Source organism: Osmerus eperlanus, chromosome 15, assembly GCF_963692335.1.
Source record: "Osmerus eperlanus chromosome 15, fOsmEpe2.1, whole genome shotgun sequence".
Taxonomy (NCBI): Eukaryota; Metazoa; Chordata; class Actinopteri; order Osmeriformes; family Osmeridae; genus Osmerus; species Osmerus eperlanus.
Window position 1 is genome coordinate 5,956,843 of NC_085032.1, and position 26,351 is coordinate 5,983,193.

Sequence of the window (26,351 nt, forward strand, 5' to 3'; positions counted from 1 at the left end):
TGAGCAATATTGCCAAAGCAGTCCACATTGAAGGGACAATATAATATGACATTGAGATACATATCTAGCGGCAAGACTTGCTGTACGCCCTTCGTCCAGAGATATCCTTAATTTCTAGTTACATCAAGCTGTGTGGAGTCTTTAATTAACGGGTTGCATTTTTGGAGATATTGATCTCTGTCTATGTCTTCCTTTTTCGATTGCAAGAGTGTGGTCACTGTATTTAATGAGCAGCTGGCTCAGCTTTACATCCTTGACAATATATAGCCTAGATATTCAGCCATTTCGTAGTTTCTGTGTAGGCCCCAATCTAATTTGTTTCGTGTTTTGGTTTCTTTTCCCAGAGTTCTAGATAGGATTTTTTGTTTCTGTTGTAATTAGTTGTATTCTGTTTGGTGTTAGTAAGGGGGTGATGGACTGAGAGGGAGGTGTGGTAACTGGTTTGTTAGTCTCATAACCAGCTGACACAGGGGGCTCTTCTCTGGGTTAACTTCATGACTGCAAGGGCATTACATTGAAGGGTTTCCTCAGGACTGGATTTTAAATGGGTGTCAAATGTTAATGATCTTTTCTGGATTCTAACGTTAATGGAATCGGCCTATTTTATTAAAATGCTGTTTGATTGCAAAGAAAGCTCTACGAGCTTTTTCTTTAAGTGCATTCACTGCAAGCGGAAGCTACCAGACGCTGTCATTTGTAGGTATGTGTGATGTGTGTTCAGTTTTGTTTCCCGGTGTGAATATGTGCCTCTTTTCCTGACATTTTGACTTTTTTTTGTATGACCATAATTTCTGTCTTTTTTGCATTGACTGCATGCCCATTTTGTCAGTATTCTTCGGGTACTGTTCATTGTTCGAGGGTCTCTCCCTCTCCCCCCCTCTCTCCCTCTCCCTCACTCCTCTCTCTCTCTCTCTCTCTCTCACCCTTGAACCCTTTCTCCTCAGTCTCCCTCTGGCTCGAGGCTCTCCCCTCTCCTGAGTCCAGCGGGTTCAGCTTCAGTGGAGCGGGGTGCTGCATTAAGGCCCGGCTCAGCTGCCCCTGGTGCAGGAGGGACTGGGAAGCCCCCTCCCCTCCCGGGGAAGCCACATGTCCCCACCACCAGAGGGAGATCCAGGGGTCAGCGCTCAGACACCTGCCGCTGCCTTCCCATGTCCCCCAGCGAGACCTGGAGGGGTCGGGGCGGGGACAACCACGGGGGCCCTGACCTGGTTGGTGGGTTGCGACCCGGATCACCGCATCATCCGTCGTTGTTGTGTCATGTCTGAATCGTGCCTTTTCCTTCTACCTGTGAGCCCGTCTCTTTGGTGGTCTGGTCATAGCAACCTGGGGGTCAGGTGGCTGAGCGGTGAGGGAATCGGGCTAGTAATCCGAAGGTTGCCAGTTCGATTCCCGGCTGTGCCAAATGACGTGGAGTCCTTGGGCAAGGCACTTCACCCTACTTGCCTGGGGGGGAATGTCCCTGTACTTACTGTAAGTCGCTCTGGATAAGAGCGTCTGCAAAATGACTAAATGTAAAATGTAAATGTAATGTAATGTAACCTACTCTCCCTTCTACACCATTCACACACACTTTGAATCCGTCTGATATTAGCTCAAGAGTGTGTAGGTTTGAGGTTAAATTACCATCTTTATATAAAGACCCTATTGCTGAAAGAAGAAAAGTTGACATTGAACTTTTTCTTCCTCACACACATACAACTGACACACAGACACACACACACACACACACACACACACAGACAAACACACACTCACTCAGGGACACACACACGCACCCAGGTACAGACATCCACACACACACAGAAACATGCACACCCACACACACACACAGAGAGACAGACAGACACAGGGATAAATGGGAAATAATGATGGCTGCTGAAATAAAGAGGAACATACAAACATTGCCTCCATGAAAGGGTTCATTTCAAAATGTTTTCCTCTCGTTTGCAGAGGGAGCCGGAGGGAGGGAGGGAAAGTTCCAGAGAAACTTGGAGAGGAGTACTCTTCTGATGAACTAGCCCTGGGGCTGTGTCTGTGTGTGCGTGTGTTGTGCGTATAAACATTTGTGAGTGTGTGCGTTAGTCTCGAAAGCGGATAGAAGTTACATTAAGCAGACGCTCTTTAGCAGACGCTCTTATCCAGAGCGACTTACAGTCAGTACAGGGACATTCTCCCCCGAGGCAAGTAGGGTGAAGTGCCTTGCCCAAGGACACAACGTCATTTTGCACGGCCGGGAATCGAACTGGCAACCTTTAGATTACTAGCCCGATTCCCTAACCGCTCAGCCACCTGACTCCCTCCCAAGTTGCGTCTGTGTGCGTCTCTGTGTGTGTCTGCGTGTATGTGTGTGTGTGTGTGTTGTAAGCTGCTTTGTGACATGTGGATGTATAAGCAGTTAGGATGGCTGAGCTTCAGAGTGGAGACTAACATGAGCAGGTTTGACTGGCCTCTAATACCTACCCCCTCCAACCAGTAATACAGAGAGACATGGATCCTGACACACACACGCACACACACGCACACACACGCACACACACCCAAACGACTATCGTAGAAAACGGTCTTCATACTCCATCCCCTACACAGCGACGTACAGCAGAGGATACCAAAGCTATCCTTCAGCCTTTCTGCATTCTAGTCTCCACACACACACACACACACACACGCCCGCGCACACACACACACGCTTCACTCTGTTCTCAAGGTGCCCTCCTAACTTAGGAAAATAGTGTTTGTTCTCAAACAGCTGAATCCGACGTTGTCATTTAAATCAGCCACACCTTTGTGAAGCACGCCGTATGTCTAACACCCGCCTGTGTGCGTGCGAGAACAGAAGGATCTATTTGGAGGAACCAGACTCAGACACCTCGCTCTGTTCAGCGCTGCTAGCACGCTCCCATTGTTTCTTACGTATCACATATGTTGCCGTGTCGCACCCGCCTCGGAACTTCGTCAAAACGTCCGCCTGCGATTTGGATTGCGCGCGCTTTAATGTGTCGGCGTGCGTCGAGTGCCGCCTGAGCATGCCTCGTGCGAGTGTGCGCGAGTGTGGCCCACAGTTTAAAAGGAAACCGGAGAGGTGTTTGCGCGCTCAACTGTGACTCTAATGAGCCTCGTCATCCTGTTTGTAAGGTTACACTCACCTTCCTTTCTGTACCACACTCTCGCACTTTCTTCTCTCCTCCTCCTCCTCCCTCTCTTCTCTCCTCTCCTCTCCTCTCTCATCTCCTCTCCTCGCTCTCTTCTCCTCTTTCCCTCTTTGCTCCCCCTCTCTCCTTTCCCTTCTCTTCTTTCTCCCTTCTCTCTCTCCTTGAATCAGAACAACGTTGACAGATTAGATGAATGTACCTTCACTCAAGAAAGATTAATTGGAGGTGTCCAGCTATGAAGCAGTAAATGACAACATGTCTTTGGAATAATGACAAACAATGAAAAGAGAGCAAGCAGGAGAGGGAGTGGGCGAGAGAGAAAGAGAAGAGGGAGAGCGAAAGAGAGGGAGTGGGCGGGATAGGGGGAGAGGAGCGCGAGAGAGAGCGAGCAAGAGTGATGAGGAAAAGAGAGTGCGACAGAAGTCAAGGGGAACAGGGACGAGTGGGGGGAAAGGGATGGAGACAAAAAGAGAGAGAGAGAGAGAGAGAGAGAGAGAGAGAGAGAGAGAGAGAGAGAGAGAGAGAGAGAGAGAGAGAGAGAGAGAGAGAGAGAGAGAGAGAGAGAGAGAGAGAGAGAGAGAGAGAGAGAGAGAGAGAGAGAGAGAGACTGTATGTTTAGTGTGACATGATGTTAATAGAAGTCATGACAGACTACTATGTAGTAATATCGTTCAAGCGAAAAGATTACATTCAAATCCAAACCTCGGCTCTCGGTCGACTTGTGAACTCAATCAGGTGGGAAGAAACAGAACAAGGCAAGCTATTCTGCTGCAAAGGAGACGCTCGCCAAACAAACGAGGGCAACAGGAGAACAGGGGGAACTATGTGCATGCGTATGATGTGTGTGTGTGGGTGTGTTGTGAATGTGTGCGTACGTGTATGTCTGGTGTTGTGTGCCTGTGTTCATATCATATGTAGTACCGTTCCATAGTTCAGGGTCACTTAGAAATGTCCTGGTTTTCCTTTAAAACATACATGAAATGAGTTTGATTTGGAAATACAGTCATTGACAAGTTTAGAAGTAACCTTAAAAAGAAGTGTCCTTAAAAACTTAGTTTTTGTCAAGCAATCGGCACCAGCCAACAGCAGCGATTGCAGCCTTCTGGTTGTCAATTTGCTGAGGCAATCTGAGGAGATTTCACCGCGAGCTTCCTGAAGCACCTCCCACCCGGATTGGTTTGATTCCTCTTGCTTCTTGCTTCTCGAGTACCGCACGGTCAAGCTGTTCCCACAACAGCTAAACAGGGTCGAGATCTTGTGACTGTGCAGGCCATTCCGTTACACACACAACACCAGCTGATTGCCTCTTCCCTAAATAGATCTCTCACAGTTTGGAGCTGTGCTTTGTGGCATTGAGGGAGGAAACGTGCTCCAGTCAAACGCCATCCACAGGGTATGGTGTTGCAAAACAGAGTGATGGCCTTCCTTCTCCAAGACCCCTTTACCCTGTCCAACATCTCCCAGTTCTTCACCCCCGAAACCCCCTCAGACCACCTCAGGGACCAGGCCTGACAGGTGGCTTCAATCACTCCTCCCGGATCCATCGTTTGGTCTTTGTGATCCGAACAACCTCAAGCTTGTCCAATTCCACCGTCCACTGTCTTCGTTGTATCTTTTGTCATCGGCCAGTCCGAGATCTGGCCTCTTCGTTGCAGCTCTGCCTAGAAGGTCAGCATGCCAGAGTCTCCTCTTCACCGTTGACGTTGAGGTGTTTTGCAGGGGGAGCTGTTTAACAAAACGGCTCATGTAGAGGACCTGGGAAGCGTCTGTTTCTCAGACGCAGACACTAATCCTCTTGCCCGGTAGTCCACCAGGCCCTCCCCTCCCTCCTCGGCCTATTCCGGTTAGAACCGGTTTGCGCGGGTCTGTGAAGGGAGTAGTGCAAAACGTTGTACGAGATCTTCAGTTTCTCGGAATTGCCTCAGAACAAGAAAAGACTGACGGGTTTCAAGAGGAAGTCCTTTGTTTGGGGCTATTTTGAGCCTGTTATCGAGGCCACTATTAGATTTTTAAATGATTAACTTGGAATAGCAAAAACACTGTGCCAAAACATCCCAGGACTGATGGTTGCAGATAATGGGCGTCTGTACGCCTTTGTGGAGACTGTAAACAGTCTGCCGTTTCCAGCTAAAATAGTCATTACAACATTAGCAATGTCTACGCTGCATTTCACATCAATCTGATTCCATTTTTATGGATAAAAAAGCTTTTCTTACCAAAACATGGGAACTTCTAAGTGACCCCAAGCTTTTGAAGGGTAGTGTGTCTCATGTCTAGTGTGTCTGTATGTGTCTAATATGTGTGTCCCCGTGTATGTGTCTACTGTGTATATGTGTGTTTGTGTGTGTGTGTGTATGTATGTGTCTAATGTGTGTGTGTTTGTGTGTGTGTGTGTGTATGTATGTGTCTATTGTGTGTTTATGTATGTGTCTAGCGTATGTGTGTGTGTATGTATGTGTCAAATGTGTGGGTATGTGTGTGCAGTAGTTACCGGGCGGAGCAGGAAGGCCAGGCTGCCTCCCTGGATGACCACCAGGGGGAGCTGTGTGATGGAAAGGGCGTGGTAGAGCGTCTCTACTGAAGCCATGGTCTGGTCCAGCCTTCCAGCCAGACCTCCCAGGGTCACAATGGTGTCTACCTGAGGGGTGGGGGGGTGGGGATAGTTTAAAAGCCGGATAACCGTCACACACTGTGCAGGTTTTCACTTTAGGATCAAGTTCTTCCTCTCTGTCCCCCCTCATAAATGATCTACCCCTCCTCTTCATCCTCTCTACCCCTCCTCTTCATCCTCTCTACCCCTCCTTTCTGCCACCCCCCTCTGCCCATCATCCTCTCTACACCTCATTTACAGAGTGTGAGAAAAACAGTATGTACTGTACATTTCCACTAAAGACAAGTTGTGAAAGAACCCTCATGAGTTGAAAATTGGGTTAGGCACACATCTGGAGAAGAGACGCACACATACTGCACGCACGCGCACGCAGGCACACACACACGCACGCACACACACATACACACACACATACACGCACACACAAACACGCATACACACCAGTGTTGTTTGACACACTCAAAACATGCTGAATGTAAACAAACTCTGCCCAGACGTCATCCTCCTCAGAGACGAAAAGAGGATTATCAAAACAGAGACTAAGTTGATCTCTCTCATTCCTCCCTATTTTATCAACACCAATAACAACAACAAACAACAACAACTATAAATAACTAAACAGGGTTGACATCAGTATGTAATGGAGGAACAAACGGGATCACCCTAACCTGCTAGTTAGATTTCTACATCTCACCCTAACGTGCTAGTTAGACCTCTACATCTCACCCTAACCTGCTAGTTAGACCTCTACATCTCACCCTAACAGGCTAGCTAGATCTCTACATCTCACCCTAACAGGCTAGCTAGATCTCTACAAGCTCACCCTAACCTGCTAGTTAGACCTCTACAGCTCACCCTTAAAGGCTAGTTAAACCTCTACAAGCTCACCTTAACCTGCTAGTTAGACCTCTACATCTCACCCTAACCTGCTAGTTAGACCTCTACATCTCACCCTTAAAGGCTAGTTAGACCTCTACAAGCTCACCTAAACCTGCTAGTTAGATTTCTACATCTCAGCCTAACGTGCTAGTTAGACCTCTACATCTCACCCTAACATGCTAGTTAGACATTTACATCTCACCCTAACCTGCTAGATCTCTACATCTCACCCTTAAAGGCTAGTTAGACCTCTACAAGATCACCTTAACCTGCTAGTTAGACCTCTACATCTCACCCTAACCTGCTAGTTAGACCTCTACATCTCACCCTAACTTACTAGTTAGACCTCTACATCCCACCCTAACATGCTAGCTAGATCTCTACATCTCACCCTAACCTGCTAGTTATACCTCTACATCTCACCATTAAAGGCTAGTTAGACCTCTACAAGCGCACCCTAACCTGTTAGTTAGACCTCTACATCTCACCCTAACCTGCTAGTTAGACCTCTACAAGCTCACCCTAACCTGCTAGTTAGACCTCTACATCTCACCCTAACCTGCTAGTTAGACCTCTACAAGCTCACCCTAACCTGCTAGTTAAACCTCTACAAGCTCACCTTAACCTGATAGTTAGACCTCTACAAGCTCACCCTAACCTGCTAGTTAGACCTCTACAACTCACCCTAACCTGCTAGTTAGACCTCTACATCTCACCCTTAAAGGCTAGTTAGACATCTACAATCTCACCTTAACCTGCTAGTTAGACCTCTACATCTCACCCAAACATGCTAGTTAGAGCTCTACATCTCACCCTTAAAGGCTAGTTAGACTTCTTCAAGCTCACCCTAACCTGCTAGTTAGAGCGCTACATCTCACCCTAACCTGCTAGTTAGAGCTCTACAACTCACCCGGACCTGCTAGTCAGACACACCTCTTTATCTCGCTAGGTCTTTACTGGTCAGATTAGGAGAACGTCCTCCATGATGACCGACGGACTCTTTTAATAAATAACACCACCCATGCACCGTCACCAGGGAAGCTAACGATGATGACATTGTTAGCCCGACAGGAACGCAGCCGTCCCCCTCTCCCATTGGCTGAGGGATGGCGTGGGCTCCCGAGGTAAACGACAAAGTTATGCCCCATCCCGAGAGATGATGGAGGGATAATGAGACAGACGGGATGAAAGTGGGGAACAGAACCGTCGTGTCAGCAGCGTCGTCGACGACTCGACGAGGACGCAGGTCACGTAAGGAGACACACACACACACACACACTCTCTCATACACGTGAACGCTCACATACACACCGAATCTCCCAACAAGCCCATTGATCCTCTCTAATGAGTCTATTAAACATAATAAATAGATGACTTTGTGATGTAGGGAAGGCCAGCTAAGCAGAAACAGGCTGAAGGGTTTATAGCAACTGGGGATTACAAACACAGTAACTCAGACTCTTTTAATGCTGTCATGACACAACACAGCCACAGAACAGTACTGACGGATAGAGGAGAGAGGTTGAGACATTTAGATAGAGACAGAGAGAGAGAGAAATACAGAGAGATATAGATAGAGAGAGAGAGAAAGAGATGAAGAGAAAGAGAGAGAGATAAAGAGAGAGTAGTGTGTACTGTATATCCCCCGGTTCAGGAGACGTTCAGAGTCTTAAACAAAGCCACAAACAAACAAACGATTCCCGCTGCTGTGTAGCATAGAGCTGGCTACTAATAACCAGGCCTTGGAATGGTGACGCACCCACGCGCGCATGCTTGCGCACACAAACACACAATACACACACACACGCGCATCCCCATTGACACACGCAGTGGTTTTAAGGCTGAGAAAGGCCTGAGTGATGGCCTGTCTGGTTGGTTATTGACGGAGGTTTGGGGGAAGAAACACTACACACGGATCCCTGTTGGCTGGAGACAGGCCATCAAGGGGCTGTGTGTGTGTGTGTTCTTTCTTATTCTCACCTGTCAGAGGGAATGCATGCTTGTCTAAGTGTTTTCTCCCCAAATCCCTCACTTCATTCTCTCTCACTCACGCACACGCACGCACGCACGCGCACACACACACACACACAGACAGACACACACAGACAGGTTAGATCCAGTTTGATACACACTGACATCTGGACAGGAGGATGAAAGAGGAGATGAGAGGGGGATGAAGGAAGGGGGGAGGAGAGGAAGAGAAGGAGGGAGGGAAGGAAGGAAGGAAGGAAGGAAGAGAGAGAGGGAGGGAGAGTGAAGAGGAAGTGAGATGGGGATGGAGGGAGAGAGCGAGCGAGGGAAGAGAACAAGAGGGGAATGAAGATGAGATGCCTTTCCAAAGTCACATATCAAATCAAAGCAACAAGATGGTGTTCACACTAACTAGTCCAAACACTTCACATCTCTGTTTCCATCAAACTAACCCTCTCTCCCTCCTCTTTCCTCTCTCTCTCTCTGTCTTCTCTCACACTCTCATCTCTCCTAGATCTCTCTTTCTCTCTCTCTCTCTCTCTCTCTCTATCTCTTTTTTCTCTTGATTTGGAACAAGGCAAAGAGTTACCGTCAAAACAACAATGTACGCTAACGCTTGCTTTGCGTTTTTGTCTTGTGCGTGTGTGAGTGAATGTGTGAGTGAGTGTGTGTGCGTGTGTGTGCGTGTGTGTGTTCTCTCAGGTTTTGTTTGGCTCATCAGCAGTGAGAAATTTAGTGATTGCACCTCTCACTGTGATTGAACAAACACTCACCACACTCCATGTGGTGAATGGCAACGCTTAAAAACACACCACTTTTGGGGGACAACATGGCTTGTGTGTGTGTGACTGTGTATGTGTGTCTGACTGTGTCTATGCCTGTGTGTGTGTGTGTGACTGTGCTTGCCAACAAACAGCAAAAAGTAGGCAGACATAGAGAAGAAAATATTAGCAGATCTTAATTTGCGTTTGTGTGTGTGTGCCTCGTATGCATGGAGGCCTGTGTGTGTGTGTGTGATCTTACCTGTAGCTGGCGTTGTTGTATCTCCTCCACCATGATAGCCAGACACTTAGTGAAGTCTGTCAGATCCTGGTCCGCAGTCTCTATCAACCTGCACCTCTACACACACACACATATTAGCTTTTCTAGTGAGGCCAACCCTTCAAAATTGTGTTCCCTAACCACTAACCCCTCACCCCTAACCTTAACTCTAACCTTAACTCTGAAACCCCCTGAAAAAAAGCATTTGAAGTTATTGGGCCCAGCAAAAGGGCCCCACAATGTTTTTCACATTTCACGATACACACACATATATATACACCACACTCGCACGCACACACACACACACACATAAACTGAGAATAAGGAAGAGAAGGGATAGCCTGAGTCCTGTTCTCTGCATAATGGAACCAGAACTACATGATTCAGGTGACCCCACAACTCATCACACAAACGTGCACTCTCTCTCTCACACACACACATACACACGCACACACACACACACACACACACAGTCTTGAGACTGTTTTGTTTTATTCCCTCTTTATACCAAGACCTCGAATACCCCAAACCATCCCTCGTTCTGTGATTCTGTCTGCCTGTCTGTCTGTCTGTCTGTCTGTCTGTCTGTCTGTCTGTCTGTCTTTCTCTGCTAAATAAAGACAGATATAAGTATCTACATTCTGTAACAACACATTCTCTCCAGTGTCTGAGAAGACTCTGGAGAGACACACAGACTGTGTGTGTGTGTGTGAGAGAGAGAGCGAAAGAGCTCTTGGAGCCCTGAGGAGGTGTCATCTGCATTTCAAACAGTAAACACTTGTGTATCCTGAGCTCTGATCAGTCTCCACATGAGTGACATTGCCTGATCACCGAGGACAGACCTGGGCGTCTGTGTGCCACCTTGTTTGCATTTATTCATAGATCCATGGATAAATCGAATTCTGAGTGTGTGTGTGTGCGCGTGTACGTGTGGGTGTCGTATCTGAGTGGGTAAGACGCACGGGCATCGCTTCAACAGCGGGACAGAGAAGAGGTCGACAGAGTTCTGGGTAACAGGAAACCAAACAGCGAACAACAACGATTCCCCGGTCAACGTGGTTATCTGCAGATTGGTGCGCGCGTGCACATGAGTGTGCGCGCGCGCACGAGTGTGCGTGGTGGGCGCGCGTGCGCGTGCGTGTGTACTCACCTTCTCGGAGTAGAAGGCTTTGACCTCGGCACTAATGGAATCGAAATCCCCACTGATATAGTCAGGTAGAAAACTGGATGGAGGGATGGAGAGAGAGCGATAGAGAGAGAGAGCGAGAGAGAGCGAGAGAGAGAAAGGGCGAGAGAGAGAGAGAGAGAGAGAGAGAGAGAGAGAAAGGGCGAGAGAGAGAGAGAGAGAGAGAGAGAGAGAGAGAGAGAGAGAGAGAGAGAGAGAGAGAGAGAGAGAGAGAGAGAGAGAGAGAGAGAGAGAGAGAGAGAGGGTGAGAGAGAGAAAGGGACAGAGAGAGAAAGAGCATAAGAGAGAGAGGGAGGGAAAGATACACAAAGCAGGAGGGAGAGAGCGTAAGAGAGAGAGAGAGGGAAAGGAGGGAGGAGAGAACAATTTGGGCGCGTGTCAGTTCTTTTATCAGTCTGGCGAGCAGAGGGTGGAAGTGACACCGCGGCTGACATGAAGACAGGCAGACAGGCAGGGTTAGACCTGTGTCATTGAGACCCACACGCACACACTCTCTATACACTATCTGAGAGCCTTCTACACACACACACACACACACACACACACACACAACTACACAGACCACTATCAGGGACCGTTTTACATAAACGGAAACACACACAGAATGTGTGTCCTTCCTCAGCCCTAGAATTATTGAGCTGTTGTGTGGTAATCTATAGACATGAGCCCTTCATGCTGTGTTGAATACCAGACACATCCCTCACACATTGGTACATGTGTGCGAGTGTGTGTGTGTGTGTGTGTGTGTATGTATGTGTGTGTATGCTCCTTTGTGTGATAGTGTGTGTGTGTGTGTGTGCGCATGTGTGTATGTATATTCTCGTGGGTGTGTATGTGTGTGTGATAGTGAGTGTGTGTGCCTGTGTTCGTGTGTGTGTGTGTGTGTCTGTGTTTGTGCTCATTTGTGTGTGTCTATAAAAGCAACAAGCGGGTGTTGTCCCACGGTCGTGCTATCTGCCGGCATTAACAGGTCCAACATAACGATTTCACGCACCACTGAGTGTGTGTGTATGGGTGTGTGTATGTGTGTGTGTGTATGTGTGTGTGTATGGGTGGATGTCGCCGGTGAAAGGCGAGAGCATTGTTCCGGTCTGCTGCGGAAATAGATACAGGATTATTCTCTCCCTCCTTCTCCATCCATCTCTCCATCCCTCTCTCCCTCCCTCCCTCCTCCCTTCTTCCCCTTCCTCCTCTTCCTGTCTCTCCCTCCTCCCCTCCTCCTCCTCCTCCATCCATCTGTCCATCCCTCCCTCTCTCCATCCCTCCTAGTCCTTCCGTCTCTTCTCCTGTTCAATCAGCAAAACACACAAACACACACCTCCCATCTCTCCCGTTCCCTCCTGTTCTCCCCTCTCCTCCCCTTCCCTCCTCTCCATTGTATCGAGACGTATTCAGCCCTTCACATCTTAGAAGCACAAAAACAACTCTTAATAACAAACAAACAAACAAAACAAAACCCCACACCGTGTATCATTTAGAATTGGGCGTCGTAACTGACATACTGAGACAGACACACACACACAGCCACAGAGACACAAAGATATTCCCCAGCTAAAGTCGACCGTGTCTGGTTCTGCTAGGGGGTGGACTGGGGGGTCTCTCTACCAGTCACCTCTTGATCATTTAGAAGGTTTGAACGTTTTTAAAGCTCATTTACCACGTTTGAATCCATTACACCTAAACACGGGCACAGTCTCTCCCTCTCCATTCCTTCCTGTTCCTTTCTCTTTTCCCCGCTCCCTCCCTCCCTCCATCTTACTCTCTCTCCTGTCTTTTTCACTCACTTCCTCCCTCCCTTTCTCTCTCCCTCTCTCCGTCTCCATCTCTCCCTCCTTCTCTGTCCATCTCTTCTCCGTTTCGCTCTGCCCCCCCCCCCCCCGCCCCCCTCCCTCTCTACATTTCTCTCTCCTCTCCTCCGCTCTCTCTACTCCCCTCCTTCTCCCTGCATCTCTCCCACCCGCCCTCCCTCTCCCTCTCTCCATCTCTGCTCTCTTTCGCCACCTCCCCCTGCCTTCCTCTCGACTCTCTTTGGCTCTCTCTCTCTTCCCCCGCCGTCCATCTCTCCCTCCACCTCTCTCTCTCCATCTCACTGGTGTGTGGACCTGGTATCTACTTCATTAGAGCTCATGCACTGGGATAATAAGATGAGATTTCTGCTAGCCTTGGGCTGTGTTCATTACAGATGAATTACAGGCCCCCATAAGCTATATAAACATCACACGTACGTATGTACACACACATACACACCAGACCCACGTACACACCAGACTCAAGTACACACCGGACACATATTCAAGCACCCGCACACACCCGCACACACACCGTGTCCTACACTGAACTTCATTAACCTTGTAGGCGGAGTCTCTTGCCCCAAATACCAATTTTATATTTCATATTGTAATGGAGACTGAAAGCGAGACAGAGGTGTGTGTGTGCGTGTGTGTCTGGATTTACTAATCCATAGTTCTTAAAATCATGTTTTTCTGGGCCATGATGAACAACTTTAGCCTCGAGTCACTTCCCACTGGCTGTGCCAATAATACCTGAGAGAGAGGGAGGGGACAGACACACACACAGACACAGACACACACACACACACACACACACACTGATACCTACTGCCAAGATAATGTGCTTGAAACATCATTAAACTGTAAATGGATGTGATTCTCTCCCACCCTCATCATAACCCCCCTCTCTCTCTCTCTCTCTCTCTCTCTCTCTCTCTCTCTCTCTCTCTCTCTCTCTCTCTCTCTCTCTCTCTCTCTCTCTCTCTCTCTCTCCCCCTCCCACCCCCCTCTCTCTATCACTCCTACGCCAACCCTCCCTTCTCTCACTCTCTTATCGCCCTCTCTTTTTCTCTCCCTCTCCCTCTCCCTCCCTCGCCCTCTTTCACGCCCCCCTCTCTCCCTGCATTCTATCCCCTGAGAGGTGTGTGTGTGTGTGTGTGCGCATGTGACATAAGACTGGCTTTCATAGCCATAGGGGACAGCCATCACTGTGTGACTCTGCTAGCGTGTGCAAGCGCATGTAAGTGTGTGTACGTGTGTGTGTGTGTCAGATGAGGGTAGGTACAGTTATAGCTGGCAGTAATGAGCTATGTGTCAGACACATGATCCAGGCGGCGTGCCCTGTTTAAACGAGGCGGCGTGTGAACAGGACAGGTGCTGGTGTGTCTATTACTGCTTCTGATGCAGTGGGGGGGAGGGAGGGATGCGAGAGAGACCGAGAGAGAGAGAGATGGTGCGGAGCGGGAGGAGGGAGAGAAAGAGAGAGAAAGAGGGAGAGGGAGAGAAAGAGAGAGAAAGAGGGAGAGAAAGAGAGAGAAAGAGGGAGAGGGAGAGAAAGAGAGAGGTAATAAACCCCAGCTCTTCCTGTGACATAACAACCTCTCCTTTCCTTTCCTCTCCTCTCCTCTCCTTTCCTCCCCTCCCGTCCCCTCCCATCCCCTCTCCTTTCATTTCCTTTCCTTTCCTCCCCTCATTTCCTCCCCTCCTTTCCTCCCATCCCCTCTCCTTTCATTTCCTTTCCTTTCCTCCCCTCCCCTCATTTCCTCCCCTCCTTTCCTCCCATCCCCTCTCCTTTCATTTCCTTTCCTCCCCTCCCCTCATTTCCTCCCCTCCTTTCCTCCCCTCTCCTTTCATTTCCTTTTCTTTCCTCCCCTCCCCTCCTTTCCTTTCCTCCCCTCTCCTTTCCTTCCCTCCCCTCCTCTCCTCTCCACCAGCGGAGGTACACTGGAAGTGACACTATTTCAACAAGAGGTTTCAAGATTAATTTTGTATGTCAGCCAGTGAAGACAGTTGATCGATCGAGTCCACTGCTGAAGCTACTCCTACACACACACACACACACACACTAACACTCTGAACACATACAGAGCACACACACTAACACTCTGAACACATACAGAGCACACACACAAACACTGACTCGAAAAGTATACAGTACACACACACTTTCACAAAGAGACAGACACATGGTACAAGCACAACCACTGACACAGACAAGGTGCGTGCGTACACACATACACGCGCGCACACACACACACACACACACACACACTGAAGTGTCCTGTGAGAGTGTTAATGTGCTCAACACCTCAGGTACCCTGAACTGGCTCAATATCCATCTTAGTCCTGAAAACAGTCCTCCATTAGCCTTACTACACACACACACACACACACACACACACACACACACACACACAGGATCTTAGTTTGACAAGTCAGCAGCAAAATAGATATAGCCTAGAGTACAGCTGAGAGGGAAACACACACTCACAACCTCTGTCTATCTCACTAACACACTCCCTTACACACACACACACACACACACACACACACACACTCACACACACACACACACACAGTGAGAGTAGATAGAGACAGTGCAGTCTGTCCAGCTGGCCTCACCTGTCTCTGTGTCCAGCTGTGATGTCATACAGGTGGTTGGCTGCTCCATCGGCACATGCTCTCAGGAGAGCTGCGTGGGAGACACACACACACACACACACACAGACCACACATACACACACACACATTCCCAGACCACACACACACAGAGACACGCATGGTTAGTCTCACAGCAAATTTGAGACAATTTCCCAGCTCAGTAAGTCAGGTGAACAGGCGGTGGCTGGACCTTGGTCACCAGTCCTCCCTGTCCATCTCTCCACACACACACACACACACACGCACACACACACACACACAGTTTATGAAAAGCTTGCTAGAATACGATGGCATTTGAACATATAAAAACCGCGACAAACACAAAAACATGCAGATTTTCTCGACAACCACACCAGTGTAGTGAGGTCCACAAGACCACACGGAGCCAACATCTTGCCACACCTGAAGAGTGATTCAATCACATCAGAATCAGCCCTTGTGACACCCTCAGTATGCTGATTACCCACCAAACGCCGATGCAAAGGAACCATAGAATGGGGGGGGGGGCCTCCCCAATCTACCTAATCAGCCCTCCTGCTAGCTTGCAAGCTTCAAAGGGCCTGATTTAGACAACACGTCTCCAGCGACCATTTGCTATCCGTTTCGGCGGCGATTTGAACAAAGAACATACCTTGATCAGAACTTTTGAGGAAAGTCTTGAGACTTCACCTTTACCACAAGAGTACAAGGTGGAGAATTATGAGAGGGATATTTGTGTTATGTTTGTTACTTTGTTTTAATGTTGTGTTCACTGATGTTACGATTGGCTCTACTCTTAGAACGAATTCATTCCTTAAGATTAGACTGATTATTACGAAGGCTATTATTTAAATATTATTCAATAAGGTTTCCTCTATCCCTTTAACAATAAGAGGTGGTGCCCCCAAGAACTACATACTTTATTATAAATTAAGTATTGCTAATCTTAAACGAGCAAACCCCGCTACATAATGGCGCCCCGTGTGAGGCTAAGATAGATTGAAATGAGCAATCGTAACTTTTGTGAAACGAACTGTTAAAATAGAGCGAGCTCTAACTGTATGTAGCACCATGTATTTAATACTACTGTGCCTGGGCTACAGTGGCTGTGTGCGTATTCAATTGTTTTTCGTGAAATAGCTGCTAGTGTGTGTGTGGGACCAGCTAGCTCAAAGGAAGCGGCTAGGTTTGACCGGAGGTACGCGCGTGCTCAGAAACACCGCTGCCCCGACATTTACGTTGTAATCTGCCTCGGCCAGCTCTTCACGGAAAGTAGCATAAGAGCCTTTTATTATAGCCTCTATTTTAATAGTGTAGCTATTTGGTTAAGTGAATTAACCAACCAACTAATACGTTGGTGCACATGTCTAGTTCAGGGAAACAGACAGTAGTGCTTAGTCCTGAAGGACTTTTGTTTAGAAGCAACTAAACAACGCAGTTCTGTACACGTAACCTACCGCCACCACGAGTGTGTGTGTGGGACCAGCTAGCTCAAAGGAAGCGGCTAGGTTTGACCGGAGGTACGCGCGTGCTCAGAAACACCGCTGCCCCGACATTTACGTTGTAATCTGCCTCGGCCAGCTCTTCACGGAAAGTAGCATAAGAGCCTTTACTATAGCCTCTATTTTAATAGTGTAGCTATTTGGTTAAGTGAATTAACCAACCAACTAATACGTTGGTGCACATGTCTAGTTCAGGGAAACAGACAGTAGTGCTTAGTCCTGAAGGACTTTTGTTTAGAAGCAACTAAACAATGCAGTTTCTACACGTAACCTATTATGCCGCCACGATAGCTTGTCGAAAAGAGCATTGACTATTCCCACAGCTAACTGTGTTTTAAAATAACAGTGGTTGCCAAACTAAAGTTACATTATTAGATGCAGTTCATCAATGTGGTTTAGTTACGTTGACTTCAAGAAGCTACTTAGTAACTATAATTGTGTAAAGTATGTACTATAATTACCTTGTACCTTTATTTGTTATTTGTATACGTCTTTGGCAGTCAATTGTAACCATAACCTAAATGAGTTTATTGAAACTAGTTTGATTTAAAAAGATTGGAAAGCCGACAACTTTTCCCTCATCTAGACCCCTAGTCACAAAGCTTCAATTGCTACGGCCATTGTAAGCCACTTCAAGTGCCTCTTTTTGTTTCAATAATTTCCTCTCAACCTTTTTCCTATGTCATGTCATAGCTTAATCACTCATAGCCATGCCAATGTCTGGGGAGGGGGGGTGACATGCTGTTACGCTGCTGTGGTCTTTCTTCTCTTGTCTTCATGTCAACAGTTTCATCGACGACGGTCTATGAAAGTTGACATCCGGGGGGATGTAGTGAGGTCCACAAGACCACACGGAGCCAACATCTTGCCACACCTGAAGAGTGATTCAATCACATCAGAATCAGCCCTTGTGACACCCTCAGTATGCTGATTACCCACCAAACGCCGATGCAAAGGAACCATAGAATGGGGGGGGGGGCCTCCCCAATCTACCTAATCAGCCCTCCTGCTAGCTTGCAAGCTTCAAAGGGCCTGATTTAGACAACACGTCTCCAGCGACCATTTGCTATCCGTTTCGGCGGCGATTTGAACAAAGAACATACCTTGATCAGAACTTTTGAGGAAAGTCTTGAGACTTCACCTTTACCACAAGAGTACAAGGTGGAGAATTATGAGAGGGATATTTGTGTTATGTTTGTTACTTTGTTTTAATGTTGTGTTCACTGAAATCTTGATTCTAGTAACAACTCCTTCTTCCTGAAAGATAACCACGTCATTCTTGGTATCTACACGAAGCTATCATAATAAAACAATCATTCAACTATATTTTGTAACTGTACCAAGATGTCCAGAACAATATTTGAACCATCGAATGAACCAGCCAAAGATCAGATCACACCTTTGGTAGGTGTGAAGGAAGGAGGGGGGAGTTGAGAACCCAGCTTCCCCCAATCCACATCTGACCCCAGACGGGTCCTCCCTCGAACTGTATAAAGCCCTAAGATGACCATCAATCTCTGACTCCAGCGAAACCGACCATGGCATGAACGCCATCAGGATTGGCGTTCCAAAGGACGTCGCCAAGCTTCTCCTGAGATTCAACTTCATAGTGAACGCGTCACTATCTGGACGTTTCAACAGAAGAACCAAAAACGCAATTCCAAATGCGACTTCACTGAGATCCCGCAGACTCAGTCACATGACCCAGCGCAGCCGCGCTGTGACTTCAGATTCTTCAAATGGACCTTTGGCGCAAACCGCCCTCAACATCATTGATCAACCCCTGATCAAACGTAACTATGGCTAACGCTCTTTCCTCCTCGACATGGCATTGGCGTGAGCTCTGTTTATGATTTGTAAGGATGTAATCACTGACTGTACAATTTCTGCCTTTCTTTAAGTTAGACCATTTCATTCTGTTCATTGAAACCAATCTCTCATATCAAACCCATAATCCAACTTTTCATAAGATCTGTTTACCTTACTTGAATAAATTCATTGTAAAGATATTTTGACGTGCGTGTTCACTGATGTTACGATTGGCTCTACTCTTAGAACGAATTCATTCCTCAAGATTAGACTGATTATTACGAAGGCTATTATTACATATTAAACATAGGATTCCCTAATGTCCTAAACCAATATTAGGGTGGTGCCCCCAAGAACTACATACTTTATTATAAATTAAGTATTGCTAATCTTAAACGAGCAAACCCCGCTACACCAGCATACACATTTCACATTTGCGTTTGATTCTTTTAGCCGACGCGAAATCCCTTTGGGCGTGAAAACGCCATATTCCATTCCCTGTGACTCACCACCGCGGCATCATGGGTAATATCCCCAATCCACCTCATCAGGATGTGTGTCTGATAATCGCGGGAGAAAGGCTGTTTCGTCCCTCGTCTGAATATGCAGATCCTGTCTACAGCTACACCTTTAATGGGATTCAAGCTTCTTGGGGGGGAAACCGAAGGAAAGGGTCTCCGAACATATTCAGTTGTTCCGTTTCTGTCAGTGATTCAAACGGATATGCTGTCTTTCCGAGGGGTTTGGGGTGGGCACGGCGATGGTGGTGGGGAGGGGGGTTCTGGGGTTATAAGGAAGTTATGAGGGGGTTGTGGGAGGGTACTGGGGGCGTTGTGGGAGGGTTCTGGGGAGTTGTGTGTGTGTTTGTGTGTGTGGGGGGGGGGGTGTACGGCACAGATTGAAGAGGACTTCAAAGGAGCCTTTGTGATGGTTCACCCCCACCTTGTTTTAGATAACTAATGCATGCAGCCCAGAGAGACGCGGGTTTAACTCTGAGTCTCTTAATAACCAATCCCCAGCCTCCACCTGCAGGTCATTAGATGGTCTGAGGGAGGGGGAGAGATAGGGGAGAGAGAGGAGAGAGAGAGGGGGAGAGAGAGGAGAGATAGAGGGGGGAGAGAGGGCGGAGAGAAGGGGGAGAGAGAGGAGAGAAGAGAGGAGACAGGGGGGGGAGAGAGAGGGGAGAGGAGAGAGAGGGGGGAGAGAGAGGGGAGAGAAAGGGGAAAGACAGGGGAGATGAGAAGAGAAAGTCAGGGGAGATGAGAAGAGAGAGGGCAGAGGAGAGAAAGAGAAAGAGAGGGGATAAACTTTTGCCCAACTTTAGTTATTCCTTTATAACCGCAGGGAGATCAGTCGAGGTGAGTAAATCACCTCTGTGTGGTGTGAATGGGTGTGTGGTGTGTATGGGTATGTGTGAGGATTTGTGTGTGCGTGTACTGTGTATGGGGAGGGGGTGTGAGAGAGGTTGTGTGTGAGGTGTGTTTTTGTGTGTGTGTGAGAATGCGTGTGTGAGGATGTGTGTGTGTGTGTGTGTGGCGTGTGTGTATAAATGTCATGCTGAAAGGTTACAGGCGCTGTGCGATCGTGAAACAAGAACATAAGGCTACCCCCGGTGAAGCGAAGCATCTATCAAACACCTGATTACAACTCAGACTGCAGTCCCAGTGTGTGTGTGTGTGCGTGTGTATGTGAGAGACTGTCCTTGTTCCCAAAATGCCCGCTTCTCAACAAGGATTCTCACCTCGGTATTCTGTCCCAGTTTTCAGCTGCTTGCAAAGATTGTCAACAACCAACACAAAGGACCACTATCAGTCATTACTTCCCACCTGACAACCAGATGTGAATATCAGAGTCATTACCTCACATCTTATGACATCCAGATGTTAATATCAGAGTCATTACCTCACATCTGGCATCCAGATGTTAGTATCAAAGTCATTACCTCACATCTGACATCCACATGTTAATATCGGAGTCATTACCTCTCATCTGACATCCAGATGTTAGTATCAGAGTCATTACCTAACAACTGACATTCTGCTGTTCATTCAGTGAATTCATGGTGTTTGGTGGGCGGAGATGGGAAAGCTAGCTGTGTCTGGGACCAGGGGGGTCCTGGGAAGGGGGCTGGGGGGGGGGGGCGTGAAAACGAGATGTCTGGGACCAGGGGGGGTCCTGGGAGGGGGGCATGGCAGGATGAGAGAGCTCGATGTGTCTGGGACTGGGTGGGGGTCCTGGGAAGAAAGGGTGTGTGTGTGTGTGTGTGTGTGTGTGTGTGTGTGGGGGGGGGGGGGGGTCTGGGAGGATGCGAGAGGGTGACAGAGCTAGATGTGTCTGGTACCTTTGTCTTCATCACCCTCGCCCCCGCTGTCGATGCTGTAAGTCAGAGATGATTGGAATGTAAATGACTCATTATTCCTGACAGGGTGCAAACGGCGGGAAACTCATCAAATGGAAACTTTAGGGAGCGACAACGAGAGCAGAGCAGCCCCCCGCAGTGACGAGCAGCACAGCCATCAATCATCTTCAATACACACAAGTACACACACAAGTGTACTTGCATACACAAACACACACACACACATACACACACAATATATACAGAAAAACCCACACAGGTAGATATACACAGACACACGTATACACACACACACACGTACACACACAGACACACGTATATACACACAAATGTACACACATAGACACACGTATATATACACACAAATGTACCGATACAAACACACACATATGCCCACGCAAACGGGTACACACACACACACACAAACACACGCAAGCACACACACGTCTACATCTATACACAAACTCATGTTTGTGTGCGACATGCAGTCGCACACAAACAAACAAACACACACGTCTACATACACACACACACACACACCCGCACACACACACACACACACACACACACACACAGACAGACAGAGCTTCCAACAGTCTGTTTAGAATTGTAGATGCCTAGATATTGAATGACTCACCCACTCCAAGCTCTTGATACTAAAAGTGTGTCTGTGTGTGTGTTGTTTCTCTATATCTCTGTATCTCACTCTTAATCACACACACACACATTCAGATGAGGGGTTGCATGGAGAGGAAGAGGGTTGTTTTTCGGTCAATTTAGAGGTAGTTCTTGAAACATCATCTCACAACTGTCAATCAGATACATACACACACACCACATACACACACCCACACACATAAATCAGTGTGTCCACGTGGAGGAACAGAGAACTGGTGCTGAGCATGAGGACGGCAGATAACCTTGTAAATAAACACCTCATAATCCCCCCACAATGCTGTTCTTCTTCCTGTCAGAAACCAGAGAGATGCTTTATGATGGGAAGGAGAGTCTGGGGCACACACACACATACTCTTCTCTCTATCTCTCTCTCTCACACACACACACACGAATAAACAGACACACACACACTTCATGGCAGTGCAGTATTGACGGGAGGGAATGTCAGCGCTGTGGGATGGATGTCTGTCACACAGGGGTTTACGGCTGTACCAGAAAGGGCAAACGGGCAAACAGACGAGGCGACAGATCATCACGCCTCGTTCTGATGCCCTTTCACTTATCCTCGATCAGTCCCTCCATCCATCCGTCCCTCCCTCCCTCCATCCTTCAGAGTCACTCTGTCTGCCCACCTCAGGTGATCCCTTGCCATCCTCCGCCTACTTCTTTCTAGCCCTTTCTCTGGCTATACCCATCGCCGCTCTCGCCCCCCCCCCCCCCCGCGCTCTTTTCCCCATTCCTCTGCCTTTCACCCGTGGTCTGTTGTCACATAAGATGATGGAAAGGAGGAGGGAGGGAGGAGAGAGAGAGATTTCTTCTTCCAAACTTCTGGTTGTCCTTCTGTACTTCCTATGAGCTTCCCTTTGATGATTCTCTCTCTCTCCCTCCCTCCCTCTCCCCGAGCACCCCTCCATCCCTGCGTTCCTTCCCCCCCTTTCCTGCTCTCTTTCTCCCATAGAGGGGAGGCAACCTGGGGGTTTGACATCAGAGGAAAGAGAAGGATGTGTGTGTGTGAGTGTGAGAGAGAGAGAGAGAGAGAGAGAGAGAGAGAGAGAGAGAGAGAGAGAGAGAGAGAGAGAGAGAGAGAGAGAGAGAGAGAGAGAGAGAGAGAGAGAGAGAGAGAGAGAGGGGGGGGGGGTGCAGGGTGGAGACCTGGCAATGGTAACTTCAGGTGAACCATCTGGAGATCACATTTCCTAAAGGACACACACACACCTTTACCTGGGGACATATGCCGGTTTTCCCAACACCATGAAATATGGATGGCATTCCAAATGAGTATTGATAAACGTCAGCATTTCCAGGTTGTCTACAGCAGATGTGAAAGTCCTACACTTCAAAACTCATCCACAACTGCCAAACTCACAAATCCTCAACTGTCAAATAGCCGAAGAACAACATTATATTTAAAGAAAAAAATACAAAAGTGCAGAAAGCTATCAACCCACAGCCTGAATATTTGAACAAAACCACTCCAAAAAGTTTTCAAGAATACCTAAAAGGATTTGAGAATAGCTACGGTTGACGTTAAACCATAAAAGCACCCAGTATTGGAAACAACATCCCAAAAATCAAAAAAAAAACTCCACAAAACTTCAATATAAGTATTAACTATGAATTGAAACTACATCAACAAAATCCTTTGTGATATCTTTCTGATCTCTAATCACATCTGCTCCAATTGGCTGTTGTACATGTGCTGTATGAAAGTACTTTCTCCTGTACACACTGAAACACACTGTGAGTGTGTGTACTTGTGTGTGTTTGTGCATGTGAGCGCATATGAGTGTGTGTCGTATGTGTGTGTGCCTGTGCGTATGTGTGCGTGTGCATGTATATGTGTGTGTGTGTGTGTAGCTGCCTGATCAAGTACACAGCTGTGAGCCTGGTGGTGGAGCTGGCTAGGGTGTAACCACAGACGTACCTTTGCTCCAGACTGTGCTGAGGAAGCCTGGATCAATCGGCTGGTTCAGGATGATCAGACATATCCTCTGTGTGCCTGGGGAGGGGAGAAGGGGGGAGAGGAGGGAGAGAGAGGGAGGGAAGAGGGAGAGAGAGGTGAGGGGAGGAGATGAGGGAGAGATAAGAGGGAGACAGAGAGAGGGAGAGAGAAGAGGGAGAGAATGCTTGAGTACGTGATTCGTGAGTTTATGTTTTCGAAACACAAACAACAGTTCAAGGTTAGTCCAGCTACCTTCACGATGCAAAAACAGGAAGTAGGTAACTAACTAAGATAACGATGGCTTTGCTCATTCTCATTCGGAGGACAAAGATCAAAGCAGAACTGGGCTGTCCTAAACAACACATCCAATCTATTTTCAGAGAAAGCCTTACCATTAATAGATTAACCATACACTTGTATCCAAATCAATATACAATTAAGACATGCATTTAGAAAGTACAAACCAGAAGCACACAGCTCTAACAGTTAAACAGTGGTGGGTGTCAAGGAACTCTTATTAACATCATCTCACCAATAACATCATCTCAATTTTGAATCTCAATTCAGCTATAGTTCAACTAAAATACTGCTTGAATTACCTCCACACCCCCCAATATAAATGGGCTGAATACAAAAAAGACCTGTTAAACCCCATGAACTACATCACAAACACTTCACTAATACAAGATAATTATTATTCACGGCATCAAGCACTGTGATCACACCTCTAAATATGGCACTTTAGCAGGTGAATGTGAAATGTGTGAATTATTACCCAGTGTGTATGTGTGTGTACTGAATGTTTCAAAAGGCTTCGGCTCAGGGAGTTAACGCACATCTTTTTTTTTTTTTTTATGATAATAATTTTACAGGAAAAACATCAAACCGAGATGGGAGACTTTGTTTCTGTTATAAACTAGTCATTATCTCGGCACCTGAGGAGAACCAGATAAAAACAGACACCCCAACAGAAGCACCTCGGGCCTTTTAGAGGGACGACAGTCATTAGCTATATTACAGAGGGGCCGCGTGTCTTCATAGGAGAAATGCGGTGTCAGTCAGGACTCAAACTAACGTCGGGATACAGTTTAGCCCCGTCAGGGATCTAAGATCACTAATATACTCAGGCTCACACAAACGAGCACACACACACACAGAAGCCGACACGCCCACACATAGCCTGTTGACGCAGTCGACGTTTTTCAAAACAGTTTAAGGTGACTTCTTTTAAGTGTTGAGGGCAGGAATGGAAGACAGGATTTGTCAGCTCGGTCTCCTAATTGGCTACCGTTGTGGAGAAAAACACTCACTCACAGGCCTCCTATGGAGACACACATACACACACACACAATTGAAAAGCAAACTTGGGTAAGTGTTTTCCACTTGAAACTATGTAAGGAAGAAGAGAGCACAGGAAGGCACAGGCAGCATTGTTCATCTCATCAGTGGATTCTTGGCTAACCCCAGACACGAACACACTAACTGGAAGACAGAGAAGAAAGGAGAGAACACAAGGGAGCGCCACATGTGTGTGCATACACGTATTGTGTGTGTTGTTACCTGAAGGTAGAAGGCAGTCTAAAGGCGTGAACTCTTCATCCATGACGAATTAGAGATCTCTTCTGTTCTACACATGAGCAAATGCTGTCACTCAGGGCTATACTCACCTTCACACACACACACACACACACACACACACACACACACAGTCAGTACCATACAATACACAGCTGACTAGAATACATTTACATTTAGTCATTTAGCAGACGCTCTTATATCCAGAGCGACTTACAGTAAGTACAGGGACATACCCCCCACGGCAAGTAGAGTGAAGTGCCTTGCCCAAGGACACAACATCATTTGGCACAGCCGGGAATCGAACTAGCAACCTTCTGATTACTAGCCCGCTTCCCTAACCGCTCAGCCACCTGACTCCCTCCTAGACTCAGAATAGTTCTAAGAATTACAGAAAAAACAAGCTTCTATTAAATGTTAACAACTCAACAACCACCCATAACTTAGCTCTGTCCTTACTGAGGGTTGCTTATATTTAAGCCTATAATAACCTGTCGTTAACCTTGAGCAGTGTGCACGCCTCCTCGAAGATTAACATCCAGGCACAGCGTTTTTGTACATTGAAGAAAAAAAGTAACTGTAGCCTAATGGAAATAGCAAGTGTAGGTGGTCACCATAGTCGCTGTAATGTTTATCTATTGTGGAACTTGTGGTTTACCTATTGTGGAACTTATGGTTTACCTATTGTGGAACTTGTGGTTTATCCATACAGCGCTGTTTCCCAACATTCCACAGACCTAAAAAACAATGACCTTCGACTCTATACAGATGTAACCCAACATGCTAATAACTCGACACGCTAATAACTCCCCATTGTAGCTACTAAACTATTCAAGTAGTGACAGCGCTTTCGGTACACCATCCCGCAGTAGATAGTTACATTAAACTGACAGTCTGATCCCTCCTAATCCAATTACTTTATTTGATCAATAAAATAGTTGTCAGAAAACCTCGGGCAATCTCTTGGTGAACTCAGGCTGTCTCGCGGGGATTTAAGTCAGACAAATCAAGACCTGACACAACCAAACCAAACACTCGAGATACGCTCTGTTTTGAATACATCGGGTTTATATTCCCTACCGTAAACGGATACTCTGTTAACACACTGAATAAACAACCAATGCATACTCACTAAATAAACAGACATCGAGCATGACTTCCCGGTGAGAATTGTAAACAGTCAACGACAGTGCAAGCACATGAATGGAAAGAGTGTGTT

General features: G+C 47.3%; 1 protein-coding gene across 4 annotated transcripts in view; it reads right to left on the reverse strand.

Moving 5' to 3' along the window:
* Positions 1–26,351, reverse strand: part of tpk1 (thiamin pyrophosphokinase 1) — a 39,325-nt gene extending 12,974 nt beyond the window's left edge. The window contains exons 1-8 of one of the 4 annotated variants that reach the window (XM_062479095.1): positions 26,265–26,283; positions 25,814–25,869; positions 25,118–25,224; positions 23,540–23,614; positions 15,250–15,319; positions 10,802–10,874; positions 9,634–9,729; positions 5,641–5,787 (exon numbers count right to left, since the gene is read on the reverse strand). In XM_062479095.1, the coding sequence (XP_062335079.1) occupies positions 5,641–5,787; positions 9,634–9,729; positions 10,802–10,874; positions 15,250–15,319; positions 23,540–23,614; positions 25,118–25,160 (504 nt within the window). In that variant the 5' untranslated portion in view covers positions 25,161–25,224; positions 25,814–25,869; positions 26,265–26,283. The other 3 variants (XM_062479093.1, XM_062479096.1, XM_062479094.1) reach the window with 3 other exon arrangements.